This window comes from Peromyscus californicus, unplaced genomic scaffold (genome assembly GCF_007827085.1).
Source record: "Peromyscus californicus insignis strain IS unplaced genomic scaffold, ASM782708v3 Scaffold_6__1_contigs__length_162567912, whole genome shotgun sequence".
Classification (NCBI taxonomy): domain Eukaryota; kingdom Metazoa; phylum Chordata; class Mammalia; order Rodentia; family Cricetidae; genus Peromyscus; species Peromyscus californicus.
Window position 1 is genome coordinate 147,578,468 of NW_026294584.1, and position 27,186 is coordinate 147,605,653.

A 27,186-nucleotide genomic window follows, 5' to 3' on the forward strand; every position below is an offset into this window, starting at 1 on the left:
TTAACACAGGACTGTTCCCCCCCCCCCCCCCCCCCCCCGCCCCTTCTCCTCCTGACCCTAACCTGTGTTTTGCCTTATGTCCGTGGCAACCAAATCTCCTTTCTGGGGAGCAGAAATGGGCTTCAGTAAACAGATCTATTTGTGTGACTCCTATTACTCATTTGAAGCAATGTCACTCCTTTTTCCACTGTGGTCTGTGTGTCTGACTCAGAGGGAGCTACAACAGGGTTCTTTGAATTGATGGCTCACTCCCAGCCACGTCTGACTGACTGCCAACTTAGCAGGGCGTAGCTCACCAACTTTTTTTTTTTTTTTTTTTAAATCCAGACTGATTCATAGAAACTCCTTTAAAACACTGGGAAAAGAAACCGCCCATCACACACCCCAGCACACCAGCCCAGGAAACTTATAACCTCGGGAGGCAGGTCCCTCCCCTCACTGTGGCCACATACCTCCCGAAGAGCGGACCGGACCAGCAGCTGGCTCCACCACTCAGGGCATCTGCCTCCGTCGCCTGACACTCCAGGTAGGACCGCTCCCTCACTGGGGAAACTCTGCTGGCCCTGGGCTCCTTCCTGTGCGCCGTTTAAGCTCTTGGAAGCCGTTTGCTCTCTTATTTTCTCTGCTCGCCTTCTGTGGCTCTCAAAGAACGGAGTCCTTGAAACTTTTAGCTCAAAGTAGTGGGGGAAATCTGGGACATCAGCGGGCCCTGGCTGTAATCACGCTCTCTTGCTGGTATCTGGATTCTTGCTCTGAGGATGTGGAAGGGACAGGGACTTTGGAACATACCTGAGTGGAATATTCTTTATGGAGGAAACTCTACGTTCTTTGAAAATGCACGAAAAGCAAGCTCGAAAGATGTTCTTTCTTAAATCTTTTGTTTTGATTTAAATTCTTTGAGGTGAAATCTACAAGGTATCTTACCAAGACACTTCAACTTTTATTTTCTTTCTTTCTACGAAGGTTAAATGCAATAGGTAACCTTTGAAAAGAAAGTTCCCTTTGCTCTGTGGGCCGTTTGTTGGTCTTTTATACTTTAGGGTGATGGTGGATAAATGTCTGGGTTTCAGTCTGTTTTCGCTCTGGCATTTCCTGCCCCCTTCTTGTCTGTTTAAGTATTTCATTTCTTACTTTCTCCCGCCCCCCCCCCCCCGCCCCCCAACCGATGGGAAGAGGGGATTGGTTTGTTTAAAGAAAAACCGTTAGGGAAACAGAGGCAAAGAGTGTTTCAAATAAAACTTGGGAGGGGTTGATTCGGTGGAATGGGAAGACTGGTGTGGATTCCGGAATCCTTGGCCAGATGTGGAGGTGGGGGAAGGAGGCAGAGAGGAGAGGGTGGGGCTGGGGGACTTCTGGCATTCCTGTAAAGCTGTTGAATGGCATTGTGCTTTACCCCGCCAGCTGCATTTCAGAGCCAACTAAAAAGATCTATCAGAAACGATTAAAGACTTTTCTGAGTGGATGTGGAATTTTCCAGCGTGGCAGTGGTCGTATGGGAATATTTATCTTCTTACTTTTGCCCAAAGTACTGTATAACTACAAACCCACGTGCTAAGTGTAAAATGAACCAAGACACCGGCTCTGTTTGCTTTTGTTTTTATTAGCTTAGCGTTTTGGTTGAAGGTCTGTGGAGGTGTGGTTCATTTCAACACAGATGTGGGTTTTTTTTTTTTTTCTTTCCCTCTCGTAAACAAGTCTAAGGAGAGTGACAGGATTCAGCTTGCCTATGAAGTGAGGCCCTCTTTTCTTCAGAAATGCAGGTCGCTGGTTGGAAGAGAAAATTTAAAAGAAATCAGTCTGTGCACTGAGTGGTCAAGTCTTTAAAGCTATCCCCTCCCCCCACGGCGGGGGTGATGAATGAGGGCTAGGATCCCCTCTCAAGACTTGGGGAACAACTGCTTCGGCTTCCAGTGTTTATTACTTCCAGACTGCATGGGTGTGAACGAGGGAAGCCGTTGTTAAGTCCACAGCCACAGTTTCCTGTGAAGATAGCGCATGATTGTGTGTCGTTCTGATCTGGTTGAAACCAGGCAGGCTGCCTTGAACAAGTCAGCAAAAAGAGAACACTGGAGCGGTAAACTGCCACCAATTGCTCGGCCTGGCCTGTGGAGCTGTCTTAAATTCCATTGTCTCTTGATAGATGAGAACATAATGCTTTGTCCCCCTGGCAGCCTCCCCCCGCCCCCCCCCCCCCCCCCCCCGCCCCCTGGTCCCCCTCCTACCCCTGCCCCAGTGGAGTTGGAGGACAATTTTTTTTAAAAAAAATCGTTGCTCAAACTCCTGCTGTTTCCCCTCCAAGTAGTGCGAGAGTCCCCGGGCTGTGAGCTTTTCTAGGCTCTAAGCCTTTGACCATCCTGGAAAAGGATGCTGTTTACTCCCCTCGCCTCCTCCACACACCATGGCTTCTCACCCTCAGGAATCTCCAGTTTCACCCTGAGTCTGCAGAGTAGGGTGGCGGCAGAGCACTGCCCAGGGCTGCTGGACATCCGGTCTGGCACCTCTGTCAGAGAGCCCCCAGATTTTACATTGTTCCAGGCTACTAAACTGTCCTGGGAGTTGGCAGGAGGCCATCAAGGTCCAGCTGGATCAGATCACGTCCGAAGACCGTTGTTATGGCCAGTAGTAAGGGGCAGCCCTCTGCCAGACGACAAGATGTCTGTCCCCAGACCTTGAGAAAGGTTGGCTGGCTTTCTCACGAGTCTTCTGGAGACAAGATTAGGCCAGTCTCCAGCCCTGAGGAAGGGCTCCGTGGAGGCTGGCCGGAATGCAGGGCCTCTTAGCTGTTTCTAGGTGGCTTTGGGACTGCATGATGGGAAGCAAAGCACATTTCTTTGGAGGTAAAACTGACTTTCTGTAGCCTTCACAGACCCGGAAGGGGTCTCTACCTGGGATGTGGCCAAGGGAAAAGACAAAAGATGACTTAGATCCATTCCTTTCTATTCTTCATTGCTTTCATAGACTCTGAAATTTGGAAGTTGGGCTTGGAAGTTCATACCTGTAATCCAAGGACTCAGGGAGCAGGAGATTGCTAAGGGTTCAAAGCCAACCTGGGGCTAACCTGGGTACGTAGTGAAACTTTGTCTTAAAAACAAAAACGACAAAAATGTGAAGGTAATCTTGTTTTCCCACTGTATGCAGAAATCTGACTTTTATGTCATCGTGGACAGATGGCTGTCCCGTGCCTCATAGCTCCTTGGGATACCAGGGAGAGGGCATCCAGAGTGTAGGTGCCTCAGAATGCACATCCACACTCATCCTCCTTTGCTGGACAGCAAATCACATCAGACAGTGCTTCTGAAATTCAGCAAAAATGGCTTCTCTGAAAATTCTTGTTTTTCAGGCCTGAAATGACCCAGAAAAAAAAAAAGTTTTTGATTCTGGTTCTGCCACTGCCCCACCCAACACTCCACACTCCTGTTCCTCTGGATACTTCATTTTCATTTGGTATTTAATTAATCTGGTGGAGTGGCATTACCCACAACATCTTGCTTTATTCTTTCCTTTGTTTTTTAAACACAGGGTCTCACTATGTAGCCCTGGCTGTTCTGGAACTCGCTCTGTAGACCAGACTGGCTTTGAACTCACAGAGCTCTGCCTACTTCTGCTTCCTGAGTGCTGAGATTAAAGTCATAGGCCACCATGCTCAGCGCTTTTGTTTTGTGAGCCAGGATCTCCATGTGAATGTCAGGCTAGGTAGGGACAAGAACTTTCGCCATCCTCCTTCCTCAACTACCCCAAATGCTGGGGTTATAGTGTAGACCACTACTGAGGGCAGAAAGAGCATTTTGAAATATTAAAATTATCCACCTAGTCAAATTATTCGTACAGTATTGATTATTAGCTCTTTCATTTTCTAAGCACATGGCTATGGTCTTTTCTGTAATTTACTACATCTGTATGCATAGCCACCTAACATACGCTCTCAGAGGCCTCTGGGCCTCTTATATGGTCATGGGACGGCACACCCAGTGTTGCTGTCTACTGGGTCATAGTTAAATCAGCCCAGTCCCTGAAACAGCATCTAATAGCCTTTGGGGGATTGTCCCTGATTTGGTCTATAATGCTTGTCGTGTATACCTGCACACTCTTACAACCTGGCGTGGTGACAGTCCGCCAATCAGAGGAACCTCTGTCTACTGCCAGCAATCTGGATATCCACTCCTTGAAGGGTTATAATTCTTGATTACCATGGAACTAGAATTTTCTGGACCTAAGTCTTGCTTTTGGAATACTTTTCTCTGGTTACCCTGAATTCCTGGGTTATCCTTGTTCTTCCAGAATCAAAGAATGCCACGTGTCCATTTAGGGTCTTTTTGGATTTCTAACACTCATTTTCTAAACATAAATCTCCAAGAAAACTCTGGACACTTCAGTCCCTGATACCCTGACTTGTGAGATACTTCCCTCAATTTGACAGGGGTCAAGGGTCAGGGTGGGGGGTGGGGGGCCTCCAGAGGGTGGGGGGGTGTTCCCTGACACTGAAGGAGAAAGAGAAAAATACAAACGTGGACACTGCTGCTTCTGAATCTTCCTTTTAAGGAAAATATCAGGGGTCAATGTTTTCTTTCGCGTTGTGGAAAGAGCCTTTCTCAGGAACTAGAGAGATTCCTTATTGCCACTGCTCAGCCTTACGTAGCCGGGGCTGATTCGGACTTTTCTGAAACCTTCTCCTGGGGTCTTCTTTCAAAGGCAGCTATAATATAACACTGATGGCATATGTTGAAATTGTGTCCATAATTGTGGGGAGGATGTGAGATGACTGAGTAGGAAGATGGGGCTGTGGTCTTGCCTTGAATCTTCTCTGTGATCAGAAACCAGTCACTAAGAAATGAAGAAAAAACAATTTGGTCACCGAGACACCCAAGGCTCTGAAAAATCTAAGAATCTACCACTTCTATTTTAAGAAATCCCATCAGTTCACACTAATGGCTAACTTAATCCATAAAAGTTAGTATAATGGAACTAGAGGCTAGAGATTCTGTTCACTGCATGCTTGCCTAGCTTGGGTGTGACTCTGCATTCATTTGCACGTACTGGAGAGAGAGAGAGAGAGAGAGAGAGAGAGAGTGAGTTCTTGGGCATAGTATCAAAGAACTTACCTGAAACAGCCCTGGACATCACCACCCAGCACTTGGAAAGAGGGAAGTGGTTTGGTTTATGAGACAAAGGGTACCGTCTCAGGAGGGGCCCTGAGCAAAATCAGGCTCAGAAACTGACCTGGTCCTGAGTAAGACGCTGCCCTCTTCTCAAGGAGAGAGAACAGGCTCAGGCGTGGCTGCGTGTGGTGGGAGCTAAGGGGACACACTGGGAGGAAAGGGAAGCTTTGAGAACCTAACAGAAGTGAGAGGGAGTGAGCGGATGGCTGTGTTTGGGGATGAGGCAAACAGAAAAGTCTAGAAAGAGCAAGTGGACAGAGAAAGTGCAATGGGCAAGGGGGACATGGCAAGTATGTCCTTACTTCTGACTCTGCCCCTTTCAGCCATCCACACTCACTGTCCCAGGATAGCCCTTGGATCAAAATTCAGTTTTTGTCCCCATGAAGATCTTTTTATCCTCTTAGTTTTTGGCATGGTTGATACATGATTGGGGCCATTGGGTTTCATGGTAGCATTCCAGTGTTTCTCCATCCAGCGTCTCAGATGAGAGTCCAGTGAGGACCTTGATCTTAGACCTCTACTTCCAGAAACCTAAGCTCCTTCCCTTGGGGTCTGAGAGAAGGGAAGGGGAGACAATTTTGCTAAATTGCAACAGCGAGTTTTGCTCATGCGGCAACGTTCACAAAGCGCCACAGCTAAGCCCAGAGCTTCCCTTTGCTCACAGCTGCTTGCTGAGCTTCCACAGGGAGGAGCCTCTGCCAGGGCTGAGGGTGTGGCCCAGGGCTGAAGATGGAAACCAGTCTCAGGGCTGGCAGTGAGGGGTTTGACGGGGCCAGCTGTCTGTACAGGGTGGCCTTAGAAAGCAGTGTGACAGGAAGAAGCAACGGCCTTTGAAAGACCCTTTGTTATCACCATTGGAACTATTGTGAGGGGCTGTCCAACTCTAATCAACTCAAAAGCTGTGGGAGGAGCAGAACCACTAGCAACCGTCAAACCCCCAGACAAGAGCTGGATGTGGTGTCACAGGTCTTTAATCCCAGCACAGGGGAGGGTTGAGGCAGGAGGATTGCTGTGAGTTAAAGGCTAGCAGGGACTACATAGTGATTCTATCTCAAAAAAAACAAAAAGGAGGGTCTAGGGAAATAGCTCAAGAGGTGAAGTGCTCACTATGGGAACAAGAGGACCTGAGTTCGATTCGCAGAGCCCACATGAATAGCTGGATGTGGTGGCTTGGATGTGTAGTCTCAATTTTGGCAAAAAAGAAACAGGAGGCTCCCTGGGGCTCACAGTCAGTCAGTCTAGCTGAATCCCGAGCTCCAAGACACTAATGAAACCTCATCTCATAAACACACATGCACGCACGCACACACGCACGCACGCATGCACGCACGCACGCATGCATACACACACCCTCTCAGACAAAAGATAGAAGTCCAAATTGGGGTGGGGATCTGAGATAGTGGCTTCATTCTAACTATGTTACCTAGGAGGTGGGGTCTTGGTCAAAGTGCATGACTAAAACTGAAAGACCCCCCCAATACCTCTCAACCCTAAGTAGCCAACTTCTCTGAAACTGAACCAAGCCAGCAGCCTATCCAGCATACTTGGGTGCCCCTGCTGTCCACAGCCCTCCTGCTCTCTCAGGCTTTGCTGGTTGAAGCATGTTACTGCCATCTGCTGTCAGACGCACCCAGAAGCCTCCAGGGCCCAGCCACACCTTGATTTTTCTTACTAAACCCTAGTTATTATCTTGGCAACATCTCCCTGGGAGACAATCTGGCTGCAGGAATACTTCTCCTTTGTCAAGAGCAGAAGGCAACGGAAGCTTCCGTCCTCACCCAGGGGACATCCTCCCCAACACTGGCCAGCTGCAGTCAGAGGGCGTGGGCTGAACTCAGGCCTCACAGCCCAGGTCTGTCTTCAGGCTTTGCAGATGTTGTCCAGATCCACCCACTCAATGGACATAATGGAGGGCAAGCGGAAATAAGAGAGAGACGGGGGTGGGGTTGGGGCGAGTGTTTCTGTGGATGCATCTGCAAAAACAATATTCATGCTGTTTGCTTGCCTTTGCATAGTTCAGGCTTTCAGGCTGCAGAGAAGCCGCAAGACCACCTCACTGTCCTGAGTCTTTCATGTTACCCTAATGAATAAATATGAACTACAACATATTGTTTGCTTTGTGTTAGGCACAGACCCTTTAGCGCTCATGCTAACCCTATGAGGTCCATGTGTGACCCTTAAGAAATTTGAACTTAGAGTCTGTGTTCTTTATCACTTGTGGCTCTGCCTCCCTAGATTCCACCAAGCAGACAGGTTTGGCAAAATCTTTTAACTCTGGCCATTAGCCAGATCGAATGTTTGTGGGAAATGGCCTCGCCTTTCTAACTGGAGCACGTGCTCTCTCTCCCTCTCTTCTGCCTTTCTTTCCTTTCTGATATTTTTCTTCCCCCCTTTCTCTCCTTGTTTCCTTTCCTCTTTCCTTTCTGGTCTTTTTCCATGTCTTTTCCCCTTCTCTCCCTTCCTTTCTCTCTTCCTGTGTCTTTCCCTCCGTCCCATCCTTCCTTCTAACAGATTGTTCCTTAAGCTTACACTCTGGCTCTATATTCTAACTATGTGTGTGACAGTCCATACAGGCTATATTTGCCCCGAAGACACGGCACTATTTATCACAGTCCTCCGTCTTTGTAGATGGTAGTCCCTTTGCTCCAGGACCGTGAAGAAACAATTATTTCCCCCGAATCATCCAGATCCCTGCTTCTTTCACTGCTCAATTGCTGAGGGCCACAGAATCTACCAGGACTAGAAGCATCAGCCCTAGTGGGAGATACACAAAGCCAAGGGCAACCTGCAGCGTTTTCTTCCCACACTGAACATCCCATAAGCAGAAGCAGGAAGACTTGGTCCTTTAGGATCCCCCCCTCCCTGTTTCCCACGCAGAGAAACATGGCTCCCTTTCCATCCGTATGTAAAAACAAAGCCAAGGATGGAAAAGTACACATGACATAAAACAGCAGCAACAATGGCCAGGAAAACTCATCCAAGGTCCCGTTCCCCTCAGCTCGCCTTTAATCCCAGCCTTGCCCTCCTCCAGACACATCCTCCACACTGCTCCCCAAGGGCAGTGCTTCCTTTTCTGTTTGCTTTCATGTCCCATGGACACCTATTTTGCCAACTAAAATGATCCTCAGTGGGAATACAAACACATCTCAACCCAAACCACAGCCAGAATGGTTTTGACGTGGAGGAGGACAGACAGACTTCCACGCTACCCTGCAGTGTCCTTAGGAAGCATAGGGAGACTCAGTTTCGTTTCAGATGTCACATTGGGGAAGGTGTGAACAGTCAGGGCTGACTCCTGAAGGTCACATGACCCAACCCCTGTCAGAGCGGTTTTACCTTCTCTCTTCCTTCCTGCCTTGCAGGAAGTGCCAGGTCTTTTGATGGAATGAGAAAGCTTTCACCCCAATTTTCAGTTAGCCAACAGGAGATGGGAATTTCATTGTTGGAACAGCATTGGCCAATGTAGGGCAGAGGAGGCCCTAGCAGAGTAATCTCAGGACTGGGCTGTGCACGTGTGTGTGTGTGTGTGTGTGTGTGTGTGTGTGTGTGTGTGTGTGTGTGTTTCATGCAGCCCAGGCTCACCTTGAACCTATAATGTAGCTGCTTTGGGTGGCTGATCCTCTTACCGCTACTCCCCAAGTGCTGGGATTGCGTAGGTGGGTGCTGGGGATTGAACCAAGGGCTTCCTGAGTGCCAGGCAAGCACTCTTTTTTGTTTGTAGACCAGGTTGGCTTTGAACTCACAGAGATTTATTTGCCTGCCTCTGGCTCCCAATTGCTGGAATTAAAGGTGCGTGCAGATTAGACAAGCTGGATTATTATGACTATATTAGGCAAGCACTCACTCTTACCAATTGAGTAATACCTGAATTCCATGGGCTGTATGTACCAGACTTGGAAGGACTTTTCTAATAGGGTCTTGATCGGAAGGTAGTTCCCCAGGCAGGAGGAGATTGTGATTTGCTTAGTTCTTCAGGTTGAGTTTGTAGATGAGTTTGTTGGTTTTGGAAGCAATTTTAAAACTCTTAGCTGGGAAGTTCTATACTTAACAAAAAGTAGCTATAAAAGTTAAATGGAAATAAGTAATATGAAGTTTGTGTATAATAAGTTGCCCAACCCATACTTGTAGTGATGTACCAAATAATTTATAAAAATGATAGAGGACTACAGTAAATGTTACATGAAAAGAAAGACAGAGGCTCTGGAGAGCTCAGTGGTTGAGAGCACTGGATGCTTTTCCAAGGGACCTGGTTCAGTTCCCAGCACACGCTTAGCTGGGCTTACAGTTGTTGATAACTCCAGTTCCAGGGGACCTGGCACTGTATTCTGGACTCCATGGGTACCACTCATGCTCATGGTACACAGACATACATTCAGGAAAAACACCCATACACATAAAATAAAAATGAAAAACTTCCATAAAAAAAGAGAGAAGGGAGCCATCTGTATCCCTTATAAGGCCTTCAGCCACTTTGCTGTTATTTTTCCATAGTGAAGAAAATATTGCGCTCCTTAGTTCATTTATGTGTTCATTAATGAGGTTTCTCTGGTACCTGTCATAGACTCTGCCCTTAGGAACTCAGACTCCTCAGGGTGGGAGAGTCAAACATGTCCATAAAGATCTCTGTCACCAGCCAGGCTGCCATTAGTGCCTTTATTAGGACTGAATAAGGGCTATAACATAACAGGAGGGGGGAAAAAAAAACCCTGCTTCAGACCTGTGGAAAGGAGGAGGCAGAATTTGAGCTTGGGTGTGAAAAATTAATAGGTAATTACTCAGGGAAGGACATAAAAGCAGCTTTCATTTTTGGAAGCCAAATTCCCAGGATTCCATGGGCAGCCGTCTGGAGTCTCATTTCCTGGTGACCGGTGCTTGTCTCAGCTGTGGAAGGATGGAGGTTTGTAGGTTGAGGAGGAACACGGTCAGATAACTCAATGCCGCTGCAGAGAACGCATGGGGAGAGAAAGTTTAGAGAAAGTGTCCTGGGAGGGGCTGATGCCAGCGTCCAGGCTAGGATCCTGATAATGGGGGGTGGGGATATCAGGGACCCAGTGCAAGGTAATATGGGTAGACTCCCACCTGACTGTGATGCTTTGGGCAGGAAACCAGGGAGAGGCAGGAGCGGCAGCTGAACCATTATTCCTCTTTTCTTCCCAGTAATGGACTGTCTTAGAATCTTAGACACCCCAACCCCCAGAAGTGCCTAAACTGGATTCAGCCAGCCAGATCCACAGACATGGTCCCAGGAAGCATCTTGTACCATCTTGCCATTCATAGAGACTGTCTCATTGGCTAGGGTCTCACTCTTCTCAAGTGAGTTGTGGAACTCTATCCACTCAGGATGGTAGAAGCTGAATTACCACAAGTTTGAGTCTAGTTTGGACTGACAGAGTGATTCCCAGTTGTACTTGTCTCCAAGTCTCTGATCCCTATTTTTCCTAATAGTTACTTCTTTCTAGTGTGGCCATTCATGTCTTTTGGTTGTTTCCCAGTTTCCCTCGACCCTGACCACACCCATGCCAATCACACAGTGCAGATGGGGTGGCTGCTGTGCTTACGGGTGGGGAAGGTGTAAGAGAAGTGTTCTTGGTGTCCACATAAGCCACCGCACTCCTAAACCTTTCAAAACACTGTGAATTGACCAGGTGTGGTGGCCCACACTGGGGAGCATAAAAGCAGCATGAGGAGTCACTCTCTTGGCATGGGAGTCCCCAACAATAGATGACACACCTTGGGTCTGTCCATGTAGCAAGAGGGGAGGGAGGGCTACCATCCAGAGCTGTAGTGCTATGGTCTCTGCTTCCGGGTTTGGTCCACCCATCAAGGATGAGGAATGTGTTTCTCCATTGGGGAATGCCAACCAGAGCATTTTGGAGAAATAGCAGGGAAAATTCCATTATTGCCTCAGTGAGACACAAGCTGTAGCAGCCCATGCTTTCAACGTTGTCTAAATGCTTCTGGAATTTTTTTTTTTTTTTTTGTGGTGGTGGTGGTGCTGAGGACCAGTTCTAGGGCTCTGAACATGCTAGGCTAGTGCTACATCAGTGGGGCACATTCTGAGTCTTATTTCTTGAACGGAATGAGTCAATGGACCAGTTACAAAAGACCATGGTGGGTGGAAGTCTCAAGAACATGGACGGACTTTGCTGTTTGCTCAGTTCTCAAATACCGACTCATCAGCCGCCACTGGTAGTTTCCATAAAGACCCGAAGGGCTTTGTCTTCCTAGATCAGTGGTCCTCAACCTTCCTAGTGCTACAGCCCTTTAATACAGATCCTCAGGTTGTTGTGACCCTCTCAACCATAAAATTACTTGTGCTACTACTTCATAACTGCAATTTTGCTACTGTTATGAATTGTAATATAAATATCAGAAATGCGCAATCTGTTGTGACCCACAGATTGAGACTACTGTCCTTGACTGAGTGGGCAACAGATAGGCTCTGTAATACAGAGGCTGGCTAACCATGGGTGATCCAAGACAGAAATTGAATAAAATATTTCACTGTGTTTCTCAGTATTTGGAAGAGGGGTGCTAAAAATAATGGAAGTGCCGGGCGTGGTGGCACATGCCTTTGATCCCAGCGCTCTGGAGGCAGTTGCTGGGAGCTCTCTGAGTTCGAGACCAGCCTGGTCTACAAATCGAGTTCCAGGACAGGCAGGACTATACAAAGAAACCCTGTCTCAAAAAGTAACAAACAAACAAAAAGGAAGCCCCTGTAAGCAGACAATGGATTTCATTGATAAAAGTTGACAAATTTGGGACAATGGAAAGATGAAGTTATGTGTATTGTGGAGTAACTCTTCCTAAACAGCCAAAAGCCGGGAGGACTGTGTGTCTTGTTCATGAAGAACACTCATTGATCTGAGATACTTTGCTCCCTTACCATAGGGAAAACACACAGCACCCCCTGCCCCAATCAGTTAAGAGTCACTTTTTAGTTTGATTCCCCTGCTCTTCGGCCTGACAGTAGGCAGGGGACAAAGACTAGGGCCTGTGCTGAGGTGAGAAGTGAGCCCGAGTGGCTGGGAGAGGACGTGCTTCTTCTAGGACATGATGAGGGTCACTGGATGTAAGTGGGGTGAAACAAGATGGACTCTACTGGATAGGGTCCCAGGGCATCCAAGGATACAGAAAGGCTCTTGAATTCCATCCCCCCTCCCCACCCATCCCCGTCAGGCAACTCATTTAAAGAGGCCTCACTTGGTGGATTATATTCCATTCTTGGCTTCTTAACCACTTCTCACTATAAGGAGTTATCTGTAAATTATAAACAAAAGGAACGAGAAAGTCATTAAAGGGTCAAGGAGGGTTGAACATCCGCACCCGTTAATTTAAATCTTGTCATTTCCTGCCTTGAGCTGGCTTCATTCTGGAGGGGCAAGCCTGGGAGGAGGGTATGTCAGAGGAATGGGCTGAGGAAAGCTAACTTTCTCTGGTGACTCTGGAGGGTGTGTTCTTAGTGTTCTCCTCACTCAAGGGGCAAGGACTGGACAAAAATGACAATTTCTGAGGACCGAAATGACTTTAGCCATATGCTGCCTGGTAAACTAGCCCGCCAACGTCTTACTCCTTGTGCTTCACATGGGGCTGCCTGTGATTGAGTAACTGGATTGGGTTGGTAACAGCTATTCTGCTTCCTAGAAGAAAAACAGCAACAATAACAGCAATCATGACAACCCCGTTATTAGTACCCACCATGTGCCAGATGCAACACAAGGTGTTTCACTTATGTTGAATCCCCACACTTCTGGGTATAATTGACATCCTCCCCATCTACGAGGAAACTGAGGCAGAGATCAAAGCACTTGGAATCATTCTAACAACCTCTAACAAAACAAAATGAAACAAAACAAAACAAAACAACTTTCTTGGTCCCTGAAAGCCAAGCGGGAAGTTGTGGAGGTCTGCAAGAATTCCAGTGAGGCAACAGAGAACCTGAATGTGGGAGAGAGGATTCACAGATGTGAGAGTTCATTCTGTCACCAGAGGCAGCAGGAAAATGTCATCAACTTTGTTATTCATAGTTAAATGAGAAACATTCTCTGCCTCTCTCACCATTTCCCCCCAGTCGAAGGGAAGTAGTCAGTGGGAAGAGAGTTTTGCAGAGTGGAAACCAGTGTTCACAAAGAACCAAGAACTCAGGCGTGCAGTAGATCATGTTTGATTCTGAGTGCCTAATGAGAAAGCGAGAGGAGATGAAAGACACCTGAAATGTCAGAATAATGATAGCATCGGTGTTCTAATAAACACCTAGTGTGGCATGAAAGTGGCTGAAGCATACTCAAAGCAGCAATTACACCAGGCGGAGTGAGCCGGGAAGCGAGCAATTGCAGGCTACCAGCCACCATCTCCCAGGCTGGGCCATCCTCACCTACTCCCTGCCTAGAGGGTGAATCCGCTCTGGTCCTTCCCTTTTGATGTCTCCCTGGGCTGGCTCTGTATCTAACTGTCATGGGTGTGACACAGAGATGATGCAGCCGACATCGGTCAGAACAGCTCCTCCATCGACACCCCTCACACTTCCTTTAGTAACTAGTTTTTACGATCGGTGGTCTCTACTGAAATCATAGCTGAGAACTTTTGTTTATCCACACACATTGTTAATTTGTGTTAGTTCCTAGTCTTCTGAACAGTGATTTATGCATCTGTTTGTCTTCTGGGCTGGGTCCTAAATGACTGAAGTTGGATAAACACCACACACTAGTAAAAGGCACATCTGGTGTTATCTCAGGCTTTACTCTTCTGAAGTCCCAGAGCTGTTCACGTTGAGCCATAGGAAATTTGACATTGCCCTAGATGCCCCTAGACAGCGTCTCCACCAAGAGGCACACAGGGCCAAAGGCTCAGGTGTTGCAAATATTAGTCTGGAACGCTAAATCAGTAAGTGATCAGACATTACACTGTAATTAGGTTGTCATAATTTTGGATGCCAAAGAGCATTGTAATAACAGAAGTAGTGTCTCCCCCATTTTACGTCTCATCCGGGATCAAATTAGTAGCCACTTTGCTCTATGGCCATTGAGTCATAGTGGCTTGTTCTGCAGAATACATCATTTCTATTCAAATTGCTGGGTGAGCATTTTGTTGGGAGCATGGATGCTTTCTTTATGCAAACTAGAATAGTGTATGATGCTTCTGCAGAGCTCTGGAGATGACAAAATCCTTTTCAAAAGTCAAAGTCCTACTTTTGGCCTCTAAATCATAAACAAAACATTAGCAGCTATTAGAAAAATACAATACTCCCCCTTTCTTAAAAAAGGGGGGATAGATAAATATATTAAAGAAATGAATCTATAAACATGTGGGAACAAAACAGAAGTACATGTCTCTACACAGATGATCAGGCACTTAGGGTTATCAATCAGGATAAGTGAAAAGCTGTTTTTAGGAGTTTTTGATGCAATTTTGAATTTTAAAAATTGTCACAAGTTATCTCATGTTAACAGAGAGCCCACAAAGTGAGAGGTGGGATTTGTTTTTCTTAGCATGACGGTAACCTTTTTGTCTCCCTTGTCTTTTGTTTTCAGAACTCTCTGCTCACGACTCACCAAAAAGCCAAGATGTTGGTGTTACTGGCTGGTATCTTTGTGGTCCACATCGCAGCTGCTATTATGCTGTTTGTCTCCACCATCTCCAATGTGAGTCACATCCTCTTGTTCATTCATCCATGGGAGGGTCTTTGGAATATTTTTGCAAAATGTTAAGAAAAATGGGGGGGGCGGGGTAGGGTGTTAAAATCAAAATGCAGAGACCCTCTAGCTTAGCTGTGGAGGAAATCAAACATGTACTCATACATCAAACAATGAGATAACCAAAGTATAAAAAGCAAGTGTCCGGGAGTGCGATTCTAGGGGTGCTGGGAGACCGGAAGTACAAGGAGGAACCTTCAGCTTCTAGAAGGATCCTCTCTACCAAAGGTGGAGATTGGGTGCGTTTGGAGGGTGAGTAGGTGGGTTTGGCTCCCCTTAGAGAAAGAAGGGAAGTGGAAGAAAGTGCATTCGGGGCAGGATAGCTGGCGAAGGTGCCCTGTGGGACAGACATGCTCTCCCAGTTCAGAAGTTAAAGGTTATCTATGTGCGCCAGCCTTTCCCCTCCTGCAGAAGTTCGTGATTACCAGGTAGGTGATGGTAAGAATAAGAACACTGCTTTGGTTATTAGGTTGACAAATCCAAGTTTTGAGTGGAAATCGGTGTGTGAAATGGAACTTGGCAGGATTAACTAACTCAGTTAAAAACAACCTGATCACACGGAGATCGCTGGTCTTTGCTCTCCGAACCCGGGGCTACTCTGACCCCTAGTGGTCATTTCCAGCTCCCTATTTGCTTGTATTGTCTTCGTCTTAGGCAAAATGAGCCAGCTTCTTGGACTAAGAAGAAAAGTAGTCGACTAGGTGACGTTAAGATTGCTTGAAAGAAGCGGAGGCAGCAGGTTCATGAGTTTGGGGCCAGCCTGGGCTACACATTTTTCTGGGCGTGGTAGCTCGAGCTTTTTAATCCCAGCACTTGGGAGGCAGGATCTAAGTGAGTTCCAGGCCAGTCTGGTCTACGTAGTGAGTTTCAGGATAGCTCAGGACTACCTAGAGAAACTCTGTTTCAAATAAAAAACCAAACCAACCAACCAAACAAAGAAACAACAAAAAAAAAATTAAGGCACCAATCATTAGATAGACAAATGATTGTTCTAGAATGGGCTACAGTCCTTGCTGCAGTTAAAGGTGAATAGTTTTTGTTTGTTTTGTTGTTTTGTTTTGTTTTTTGAGACAGGGTTTCTCTGTGTAACCCTGGCTGTCCTGGAACTCACTATGTAGACCAGGCAGACCTCAAACTCTGAGATCCACCTACCTCTGCTTCCCAAGTGCTGGGATGAAAGGCGTGAATAAGTTTTAAAGTCCAGAGAGAAGGACTTTGCAAGCATCAGTGGGTGTGAATACAGGCTAGGCTAGTTTAAATATTATGAGAGAGGACACAACCCCAGCCCATCTTGCCTCCTCCAGATTTGCAGTTCATCAGTGCTGAATGCTGACTCCTATGCCTCGCAGGATAACAGTGGGGTGAACTTCAAACTGTATTACGAGATGCCCACAGGGCTTCACATCCACACAGTGTCAGCCCCTGATGTGGGGCTGAGAGAGTAGGCGACTGTGCATGCTCCGGCTTCCTGTTTCAGCATGTGCATGTGTAGACAAAACTCTGCGCTGATTTTTTATTTCAGAGTGGAGTTGTTCTTCTTGGTTCGGGCAAGAAGGGATACAGGCACCACGGTGATGAACCTGGGGATATACATTTTGGTCATCCTTGTGCTCTTAGCTGGCCCTGCTTTGAAGCCCTGGATGCACTATTTTGATATGAAATGACTTTGCATGTTGTGACAGTCCACGTCTGATCCTTCTGTATAGATTATGGTGGCCGGTGGGCCACCAGAATCAGTCTTGTTTCCCGAGTAGCCCTCCTGCTCCTTAGTTGTCTCCAGCTGGACATTTTCCCTTGTTTTTTTGTTCTTTAAAGGTTTCTTTTCATTCTTAAAAATCTATGTGTATGTGTGTGGGTGTGCGCATATGAGTGCAAGGGAAGAGGATGCAGTCCCTGAAGCTGGAGTTACAGGTGATTGGGAGCTTCCTGGTGTGGTGCTGGGAACTGAGCGCCAGTCCTTTTGCAAGGACTTAACTGCTGAGCCATCTTTTGCTGTTTTTAGTCTTTTGAGACAGAGTCTCATGCAGCCTACACTGGCTTCAAACTTTCTATTTGAGCTGAAGCCTTAGGCCCCCAAGCCATGCTCATGTCAAGGTACTGGAATAATAAGCAGTTGCTACCAGGCCTGACTTTTTTTTTTTCTTATTAGCAAGGAACTTAAATGTGAGTCTTTTAAAGTGTGTTGCACATATTCAATGCTTGTTTCCTCATCCAGAGGTTTTGTTCCTTAGAACTTCAGAATTTTAAACCGTAGGGTGAACTTTCTTCAGCTGTATGTATGTGTAAGTGGATGAGTGTGAGTGAGTGTGTGAGTGATTGTGAGTGTGTGAGTAAATGAGTGTGAGTGACTGTGTGTGAGTGATTGTGACTGAGTGTGAGTGTGTGAGTGAGTGGAGTGAGTGTGTGTGTGTGTGTATGTGTGTGTGTATGTGTGTGTGTGTGAATCATGAGTAATGAAGTCCAAGGAGGAAAGGTGACTTCTTTTCTGGCCCACAGTTTTCTCTCTTGGAATCTTTATGACTTTGGATCTAATGTCTACAGAGACACAGGGCTTGACCATATTTACAGCTGTATAGGGTGTTTTGGTTAAGATGCAGTCCTGACACATGATGATGCTCTCTTCTGAAAGCAGAAGAGCAACTCTTAATTGACTGTCTCCTCTGGTTCCAGGTCTGGATGGTTTCCTCCGATGTATTATCCTCCGTAGGGCTTTGGAAGAACTGTACTCAGGGTACCTGTGATGACTCCCTGTCATACGGCAATGAAGGTATGAGTGTAGACATCAATGCCTAGCCTTGTGGGTGTGCTCAGATGTCCAGACTCTCGGTGTCTAATGCTCCTGCTCCTGCCCTGTGTTCACAGATGCTCTCAAGGCAGTGCAAGCCTTCATGATCCTCTCCATCATCTTCTCTATAATCTCCCTTGTGGTCTTCGTGTTCCAGCTTTTCACCATGGAGAAGGGAAACCGATTCTTCCTCTCAGGGTCCACCATGTTGGTGTGCTGTGAGTATCCAGGGCAGAGTCTATTTTACATGGAAGCATTTTTTTTTTTTTCTTTTCACTGCTGGGGACTGAACCCGGGGCCTTGAAATGCTAAATAAATACCTGACTACTGAACTACACACATCCCTAGCCATGCAAGGGATGTTTTTCTAAATTTCCCATCATTCATTGCTCCAGTCACGGCCTCAGACTAGCACAGGACTGTGTGAAGCTGCCTTGGGCTATTCTCTCCTCTAGCTGTCTGTTGATTTGCTATTGCTGCTCGGATTAACAACTCCCTTCTGTTTTATCATGTTAAAAGCTAATGTCCCCTAGGAGCCACCAAGTGGTGAGAAGGTGGAAGTCCTCAGAAAAACGCAGATAGTGCCATGGTGCGCACATTTATTGCGAGGCGCCATCTTCTCCGTCTTCCCAGAAACACCCAGTTTGGTAAAAGGCCATGCTGCTCTCATAACACCATCCCTGGACATACCAGGGTCCAGGTGGGAAAGGCAGGCGGCCAGTAGGATGCTCCATGGTTTAGTCTTCATGACACACAAAGCAGTGCAGATGTGAGAGCCCAGACATCTCTAACTCACTAACACACCATCAAGTTTGACTCTGGGCAAAGCAACAGAGAGACCTTTCAGGGACAAACAATTAGCGTTCCCTTTTCCATTGTTGTCCAGGGACCTGGGGTCTAAAACAAAAACAAACAGCTTTGGTGTCAACCATGACAGTGCCTTTTTTCTTGCAGGGTTTTGCATCCTGGTCGGGGTGTCTATCTACACTCACCATTATGCCCACAGCGACAGGAACTTTGCCTCTGGAGGCCACCAAGGCTATTGTTTCATCCTGACCTGGATTTGTTTCTGCTTCACTTTCATTATTGGCATTCTCTATATGGTCCTGAGGAAGAAATAAACCGAACGAGCTTATGGGGGCCTAGGGGGGCGGGAGTGGGGAGGAGGAAGCAGCTAATCTGGGAGGGAAGCAGAAGTCACTGTGTAGGAATAACCAAGGGAAGGGAGGGGGGAGGGGAGGGGAAGGAACAGTGGGAGAGGCCCAAACCCAAACCATTTCTTGGGGGTGGGATTCTCTACTACCAAGCAACCACCCTTGGAAAAAAGGTGTTGGCTACTATGCTGATGCTTCCTTGAGGCCATCAGAGAGTCCTCCTCTAGCCACCAAATATGGCCCCATCTGTCCTCAGTTACATAACACCACTTGGGGCCTCACCAGCTGCCATACCTCTGGTTCCGCTCTTGAGGATGACTGCTGGGTCGCACACTGAGGTCTTCCAAACGTATATCACCAGGCTCTGATAGTGGTCCAAGTCCTGGCAAGAGCAGGTACTGCCTCTTTGCTGAGAAGGCTAAGCCTGGAGGCCACCGGGTCCTGTGACCTAAAGCCAACTGCCAAATTCAGATCCTAAGTGCCTTTAGCGGGGGGTGGGGGAGCTTTGGCCAGGAAGCCACTGCCCCTATTTGGTGGACTTTCTGACAAAAGAGTAGAAAGAGAGGTGGTTTATAAGGCCAAGCTGGTGGGATTGACTTAACCAAGAAGCAGAAGTTTTTACCCTGGAGGACCTGGGAGCCGGGTGGAGATAGGCAGAACCTCCGTCACGCCTCACCGAGATGTCCCTCACGGAGGCCTCCTGCTGTGGACTCTCACTTAAAGCCAAGGCAGCTTTTCTGGAGTTTCTCTAGAGCCAAAGATGAGAATGCCCCACAAACGGTAGGGTCAAAGGGCACACCTATCACAGTGCGATAGTGAGGTTGTGGTTTTAGGATTTCCCCCCAATGCACACAATGTTTCTTGTAAATGTAATAGGCAAGGGATGCACATGATTCTGTTAAGTTTCCTCTGAATTAGGGACGTTTGAGGAAGTTCTGTCTGATAATACCAACACTGGGGACCAGAACATAGCATCTAAGTTCAGTGGTCACTGTAGCTTTGACCCTGGCTGAAATAGTCCCCTCTCAACAGATTTCACCACACTGTTTTCCAAATGAAGATGGTAGTTCTGGAAGGCAATTAAAACATAAACCAACCTAAACCAAAGAACAAGCCCTGGAGGTGGGGGGGCGGGGAAGGTGCTGTCTGGTTACGGAGTATCAAGTATACTACATTTCAGTTATGATAAGAACAGAGTGCCTGCTCTCAGGGAAAAACATTTTTTAATCCCATGAGATGAATAAAGTCCAGGTGATGGGCAGATAGTTTCTTTTTAAAATAGGAGAAACTTTTGGGGGTATCCAGTCAGATGGTAGCTGAATTGTTGGGGCCGCATGGGTACACCTATGTAAGACTTAGAAGTAGTGTCACAGTCCTGGTTCAGTGGGCAGAGCTCTGTTTACAGCAGCTATTTCAAGCCATCTCAGATTTCTGCCTAAAGGGCTTTCTTTTTAGACATTGTTTGCTTTACTGCCCTTAGATGACCACCCCTAGGAAGAGTCTGAGATATCTTGCTTACCTTCCTTTTCCTAGGGGTATTCTTATCCATTTCTAATACACATTTCTTTACTGGGGGGGAGTTGTTTTGCTATAGTTGCTGGTATTTATGTAAAGGGACTATTACTAAGTATATTTCTCTATGTGTATTATGTTTAAGGGAATGTGGAAGGTGGGTTACTAAATTGCTGGGCCGAGGGTAGAGGTATTGGCCAGGAAAAACTTGGATAATAAACTCTTACATTATAATTTGACCACCAAATTATATTCAAGGCTGTCTTATGTTCAGAAGGATATCAGCAGACAGCTGTAGCCAGAAAATATAGTCACGTTTTGTTAAAAAGCTGAATTCTGATTGAAGTGAAATGAACCATGCATTCCCTGTCTTTTACTTTTTTTCTGTGACATTTACGTCTCATGTAACTTGCATTGCATTGGTGGATTATTCTAGTACTGTATCTGGCTTCTTCATTAATAGATTATTTCATATACTATAATTGTAAATATTTTGATACATATGTTTATAACTCTAGGGATATAAAAACCAATTCTGATTCCCTACGTTGTGTGACTGTTTTCTTTTTCAAATGAGAAGATACAGAGAGTGGTGACATTTATTCCTCCTCATTAAATTTCTTACTGGTTTGATTTGGGGAACTTGACATTTATTTGAGACATTAAACTACTTTCTGGTAAAACCTCAAGGATTTCTTTAATAATTATTTCAGGCAACTGAATGTTATTAAATATAACTTTGCCTTGCTTTAATTAGACCTCTTAGGCAAAAATGGAATTTCATAAGCTAGTAGATTAGAAAGAAGTTGTTATCATCTTTAATAAGAATGGCTTATGACATTAAGAAATGAGGCACTTACACAGTTTGGTTGAAGTAGCCAGCTCCTCAAGTGTGTCTTCACAGTACACAGTGATTCACAAGGACACAGTGATTCACAAGGGCCATGCTACTTCCTATCTGCGGAAGCCCATTGTGTTAACAGGAACATCTCCTCCTGGATTCAATGACTGAAGGCAAGATTAGCTCCTTTCTGTGAGCAGTCAGAGATGTCACTGACGGTGGAGAGCAGGCAGATACTTTGTATTCATTGTCGTATCAGCATTAGTATGATAAATATGACTGATTGGTAGGTAATCTTCTGGCCCTTTATATTCTTGCACTAAAAAACTACAGAGAGGTTGGAGAGATGGCTCAATGGTTAAGAGCACTGGCTGCTTTTCCAGAGGACCGGGTTTAATTTCCAGTACCCACATGGTAGCTCCTAACTACCCATAGCTCCAGTTTCAGGGGATCTGATACATTCACACAGATGTACATACAGGCCAAATACAAATGTACATAAAATACATAATTTAAAAAAAACACAGAAACACAAAAAATATACTGGGAGGGGCTGAAGCGATGGCTCAGTGGTTAAGGCACTGGCTGCTTTTTGCAGAGGACCCAGGTTTGGATCCAGTGCCCACACAGAGGTTCACAGTCATCTGTAACTCTATTTCCAGGGGATCCAGTGCTCTCTTCTGGCAAAACACTCACATAAGAAAAATAGGTAAGTATTAAGAAATATATCATGAAACCTGAAAATGAAACTTCAATGTAAAAGGCTAGGAAGACAGCTCTGTACAACCATGAGGACTGGAACTTGGATTCCCAGTACCCATAAAAAAATTGGGTGCAATAATGTACGTCGAGTCCCAGGAGCAGGTGGCAGAGACTGAGGTAGATCCACAGAGCTAACTGGTTAGCTAGCCTAGCAAAAAATGGTTAGGACTCCAGATTCAGTGAAAGGCCCTGTCTCAAAAAGTAAGGTGAAAGCGTGCACACACACACACACACACACACACACACACACACACACACACACACACACACTTTAGTATATTTCATATTAGCAGATCAAATTGCATTGGTTTCTGTGATGCCCCCTAGAAGCCCATGCATCTTTTTTTTTTGGCGGGGGGAGGCGATGGACAGAGTCTTACTATGTAGCCCTGGCTGGCTTCAAGCTTGTACTCCTCTGAGCTTTGTCTCTTCTGAGTGGTGCAATTACAGGTGTGCCCTGTCACCCCTGGCTGCCCATCAGATTCCTTAGGCTACTTCTAGGACATCTTCATAAGAGGCGTACTTCCTTTACTTAGCTCTCCTAGAGATTTTTCCTCCCATGATACACTCCAGCTCCTACGTTGACTCTCCTGACTGTCCACCCCTTCCCCACAAAGGTCTTTAGTCACTACCAAACACTTAGACCCACCCAACATGTCTTCTACTCCCAAGATGTCATCTTCTACTCCAAGAATTGGGGTGGTAGACAGGGTGTGGTAGGAAAAACTGCCGGAGGGCTATCCAGCAAGAAACTCCCTCAAGAGCCAACACAGCAATTCACATCTCCGAGTGATCTTCTGCAGTACTTCCTCTGAAGATGTGCTTTTCTTCAGGTGTTCAGCTCATCAGATGAGGCCCACTCACACCATGGAGGGCAATCTGTTTAAACTTAAATCCATCACAAGTCGTTCTCATCCCCAAATGTATTCCCAGAGACACTCTGAATAACGTTTGGTTACACAGATACTTTGACCCAGATAGGTTGACATATAAAATTAGACATCACTGGGGTACCTGCTTATCCAGCACAAGGTGTGCTAGCTTTCTAACTGTTTTAGAAATGATTTAAAGAAAGTTTAAACAGCAGATACCTCCACAATTCCAGCTGATATTTAGGCCTTTATGGTAGTGAGATCGCAAGATATGAATGTTATCCTGCAAAAGTTTTCAGATTTCCATGTATAAAGTGCTTAATAAATATTTGAGTGAGTAAATGTCTCAGATAGAGTCTAATTGAATTAAAGTGGTTAAATAAATATGCAGGTCCAAATTTATTTGGAGAGTGTGGAGAAGGTGAGTCACAGAGATCTCCCTGTCTCTCAAGAATGAGGTCCATAGGCACAGGCACCCCATTCATTGAGATGATAAACACCAGGTGCCACATGGTTAATAGATAACTATGTCACTCAGCTTTGGACTTGGTCCTGATTGTCCTTTGGGAAATCCCACTGGCTTTCAGCCACAGTGGACAGTTTCACAGGAGCCTTGAAAGAAGGAAGAGGTGAGCTAAAAGTGTGTTGTGCAGGGTTCCATCATCCAACAACACAGTGGGATTCTCCTGTGTCTGCTAAGAGACGCCAGAACATACCGATGCGGATGAAATGTCCCTCAGAAATGCTTCACTGAGTCTGAGATAGGCCCATTCTAGGGTACGGAGGGCATGTGGGCAGTGGTGGGAGGGAGGAAGGAAGGGGGCTTGCTGGCCATGTTTTATAGTGGTACGACTTGTTAGATCAATTGGCTGTTGAAAGAACAGCCCCCCCCCCCCCCCCCCGACACACACGCAGCACACAGCAGTGGGGACATGGGTCCCGTGGGAAGAAGATTTCCTACCTGGCCTTATTTCCCTAGGAGCCACAGAGAGTCCCACATTTGGAGCAGAGGTGTGACTGTTCAGATGTGTGTTGGTAAACTGCTAGGCGTAGGTGCCATATCCACCTGCTGGGAAGATAGAAGAAGAATCAGATGTGTATCTCTGTCTCCCTCCAGCTTCCAATCTAGACTGGGGATTGCTGTCATACTTACATAGAGCAATAGGAGGCTGGGGGTGGCTAGGTGGAGGAGGAGGCTAGAAGACAGTGGGGCTCTATTACCTCAGGGAGGGTCGAAGGGCTTTTGGGTTCTTCAGTTCTTCATGAGGCTCTCCCACTTCAGGAGCAATGAGCTGTGCGTTTTGTTCTTTTGAGACAGGGCTTTGCTGTGTAGCTCAGACTAGACTGTAGCATGCAGTCTGTAGTCTCCTGAATGTTGGGATTACAGGTGTGCACCATTCTGCTTAACTCAACACGGACATCATACAGTCTTCTAGTGAATTGGATCTATGAGAACCTACAAAGTGACCCACAGTTCAAGAATGAGTGTCCAAGTGGCAAGTGAAAGACCTTACTGTAATAAGAGCTAAATAGGGGCTGTTGAGTTTTTAATGACTTAAACGTGGTTGGTACGAGCCAGGAGTGGTGCTCATAGTCCCAAACTATGAAAGCAGAGGCAGAAGCCACAAGTTCAAAGCCATCCTGGTCTATGTAGTTGAGTTTCAGGCCAGCAAGAGACATAAACAAGACTGTGTCTCAAAACTGTCTCCCAGCAAAAAATAAATAAATACATAAAAATTCAGAACTATTTCACTTACTGTCTGGGCGAAAAAGGTTTTTGTAATCTACTTTGGCAATTCAGTGTATTTTCAGTGGGATAGGATTTAGATGAAATACTAGACTCTTCTGTTGCCCTTCCAAGCCCTCATGGGAAGCTGACTGTGTCTGATTGAGGGAGGGTGAATGTCTTGATTACAGCAAGGAAGTAGAGTGTTTAGTTTTTCATTAAATATGGAAGAACGTGCCGGGCGGTGGTGGCGCACGCCTTTAATCCCAGCACTCGGGAGGCAGAGCCAGGTGGATCTCTGTGAGTTCGAGGCCAGCCTGGGCTACCAAGCGAGTCCCAGGAAAGGCGCAAAGCTACACAGAGAAACCCTGTCTCGAAAAACGAAAAAAAAAAAAAAAAAAAAAAAAAAAAAAATATGGAAGAACGTGGTGTTCAGCATGACCTTGTCCGAATTGAGACATCTCCCTCCTTCATCCATTTGATGCTGGAATTTGGGTGTTCTGAGACTGCAACTTCTTAGCTGCCTCCCTTGTATTTATACATGGATCGCTTAAATTCAGATCATTTAGGCATGTTTGAACAGCACCAAATCCTCAGCATTATAATTTACAAGCTTTGGGACATTATGAAATCTTGCTATTTTTAATTCAACTTCACTACTTTTTTTGTCTTCTGAAATGCTGACATTTAGCACATACGTATTTATATTTTTTTCTGAGACAGTGTCTCATGTAGCCCAGGATGGCTCCCAATTCACTGCATAGCTAAGGCTGGACTCCTGATCCTCCTGCCTCTACCTTCTGAGTACTGGGATTGCTGTCATGAATCAACCACTTTTAGCTCTTGTATTTACCTTTTTTAAGGTGAGTCAAAACTGTACTTGTTTTGAGTATTTTGCCATAGCTTTGAGATAACTAGCTACTGCAAGGCTAAGTCTGAGAGTTATAGTCCTTGCTTTGTTGAGTGAGTTGGATGACATTAATGAATCTGACATTTAGTCATCCTATCTCAAGAAACATTAAAACCGTTCGGGCAGATTTCTTTTCATGAACCACGCCACAGAATGCATATCAGCACAGCATAGCAGAAATGACTACTAATATCTTTCCCTGGGGTAATTCAGATTCTGCCCATCTCATTGTGTTGAGTACTTGTCAGAGCCTCTGGAGAGGGAGAGAAAAGCTGCTTGCAGACAATTATTAACTGTTGGTGTAAGCTCCTTTCAGCCACCTGTTCCCTGACCTTGGCCTGGGCCTCTGGTATCCCAGCACTGCTTGTCCTGACTCAGGAGGCTGTTCAGAGCAGCCAGCACCACCGCCACCCTGTGTTCTCTGCTCTCAGGGATCCCCTTAGATGTGCTCCTTTCTCCCCACATCTCCACCATTTTCCACCCACCCCCCAGAAGCGTTCTCTTGAGGACCAGATATGATTATGCTCTTCATGTCTTAAGCAAAAAAAGAAACAAATGAAAAACTTGCTTCCTTCTATTTTAAGACTCTAATTCTTGTCAAATGTTTCGCTTCCACCAGGCCCTAACCTGTGTGGGGCTAAGGAGGATGAGGGCACACATAGAGGCCTATGTACCATATATTTAAGTGTATGAAGAAGACCAGGACCAAATTTAAAATACTCAGGGTCCTTGGACTTCTAGGGGAGAAAGGGGTTCCCGGGGGAGTGCAGTTATTGGTCTCTGGCTGGAAGTTCAACTTCTTCATTGCTCGTATCCCTGTTCCAGTCTTCAGCTTTAGGGGCTTTAGCTGCATGTGTGTGCAGGTTCCCAGGCCAGTCTTCACCCTTACCCTTCTTTCAAAGGACCATTATTCAGCTGACGTCCTTTGAACTAGGAGTGTGCACACTGTGTACTTGGTAGTGTTGTGAGTGGTAATTGGGCAGGGAACTTTGGGTCTTAGATGATCAGAATATAGTTAGGAAGGAGGCAGCAAGGTTGAAGGTACATCAGGTCCTTTGGCCTGACTCCTGAGACTTCTTGTTCTTGGGAGGGTATGGCTAGAGGGTTGAGGAGAGCCTTAGAAGTTCAAGTCTATGAAGACATTGCCTGCCTGACTCCTGGTTTCTCAGTATCTCTCTTTTGTGTGCATCTGCTCCAGTAAATGATCTCTCTCTCTCTCTCTCTCTCTCTCTCTCTCTCTCTCTCTCTCTCTCTCTCTCTCTCTCTCTCTCTCTCTCTCTCCATATATATATCTCCCTTTCTGAGACAGGGTCTCATTTTGTAGCCCTGGTTGAATTTGCTCTGTTGGCCAAAGGCTGGTCTTGAACTCACTCAGAGGCACCTGCCTCCTGAGTGCTGAGATTAAGGGTGTGCATCAGCATATCCAGCACAATTTGATTGTCCTCTTAAGGACTGATCAACAGTAGCTTTCTTTAACATCCAGTGAATATTCTTTTTTTTAAAAAAATTATTTATTTATTTATTTATTTATTTATTTATTTATTTATTTATTTATTTATTTATACACTCGCCAGAAGAGGGCACCAGATCTCATTATAGATGGTTTGTGAGCCACCATGTGGTTGCTGGGAATTGAACTGAAGTCCTAAGGAAGAGCAGCCAATGCTCTTAACCTCTGAGCCATCTCTCCAGCCCCAGTGAATATTCTTAAACTTTAGCCTCGACCCCCCTTCTAAGTCTTCTATCCAGTTTATCTCTGTATTCTGCACAGGGGTT

At 46.0% G+C, this 27,186-nt stretch overlaps 1 protein-coding gene across 1 annotated transcript; it reads left to right on the forward strand.

The window, feature by feature from the left end:
- Window positions 1–362: 362 nt before the first annotated feature.
- Emp1 (epithelial membrane protein 1) lies at window positions 363–20,932 on the forward strand. The gene is made up of 5 exons (XM_052719900.1): window positions 363–526; window positions 14,687–14,797; window positions 17,519–17,615; window positions 17,711–17,851; window positions 18,588–20,932. Exons 2-5 carry the CDS (start codon window positions 14,720–14,722, stop codon window positions 18,752–18,754), a joined length of 483 nt encoding a protein of 160 aa, XP_052575860.1. The 5' UTR covers window positions 363–526; window positions 14,687–14,719; the 3' UTR covers window positions 18,755–20,932.
- The last annotated feature ends 6,254 nt before the right edge of the window (window positions 20,933–27,186 follow it).

Bases quoted from the DNA above. Each gene is read 5' to 3' on its own strand.
- Emp1 (XM_052719900.1), top strand. From the start codon at position 14,720: ATGTTGGTGTTACTGGCTGGTATCTTTGTGGTCCACATCGCAGCTGCT. The intron at 17,616-17,710 runs GTATGAGTGTAG...CTGTGTTCACAG, and splicing joins CCTGTCATACGGCAATGAAG to ATGCTCTCAAGGCAGTGCAA. The intron at 17,852-18,587 runs GTGAGTATCCAG...TTTTTCTTGCAG, and splicing joins GTCCACCATGTTGGTGTGCT to GGTTTTGCATCCTGGTCGGG.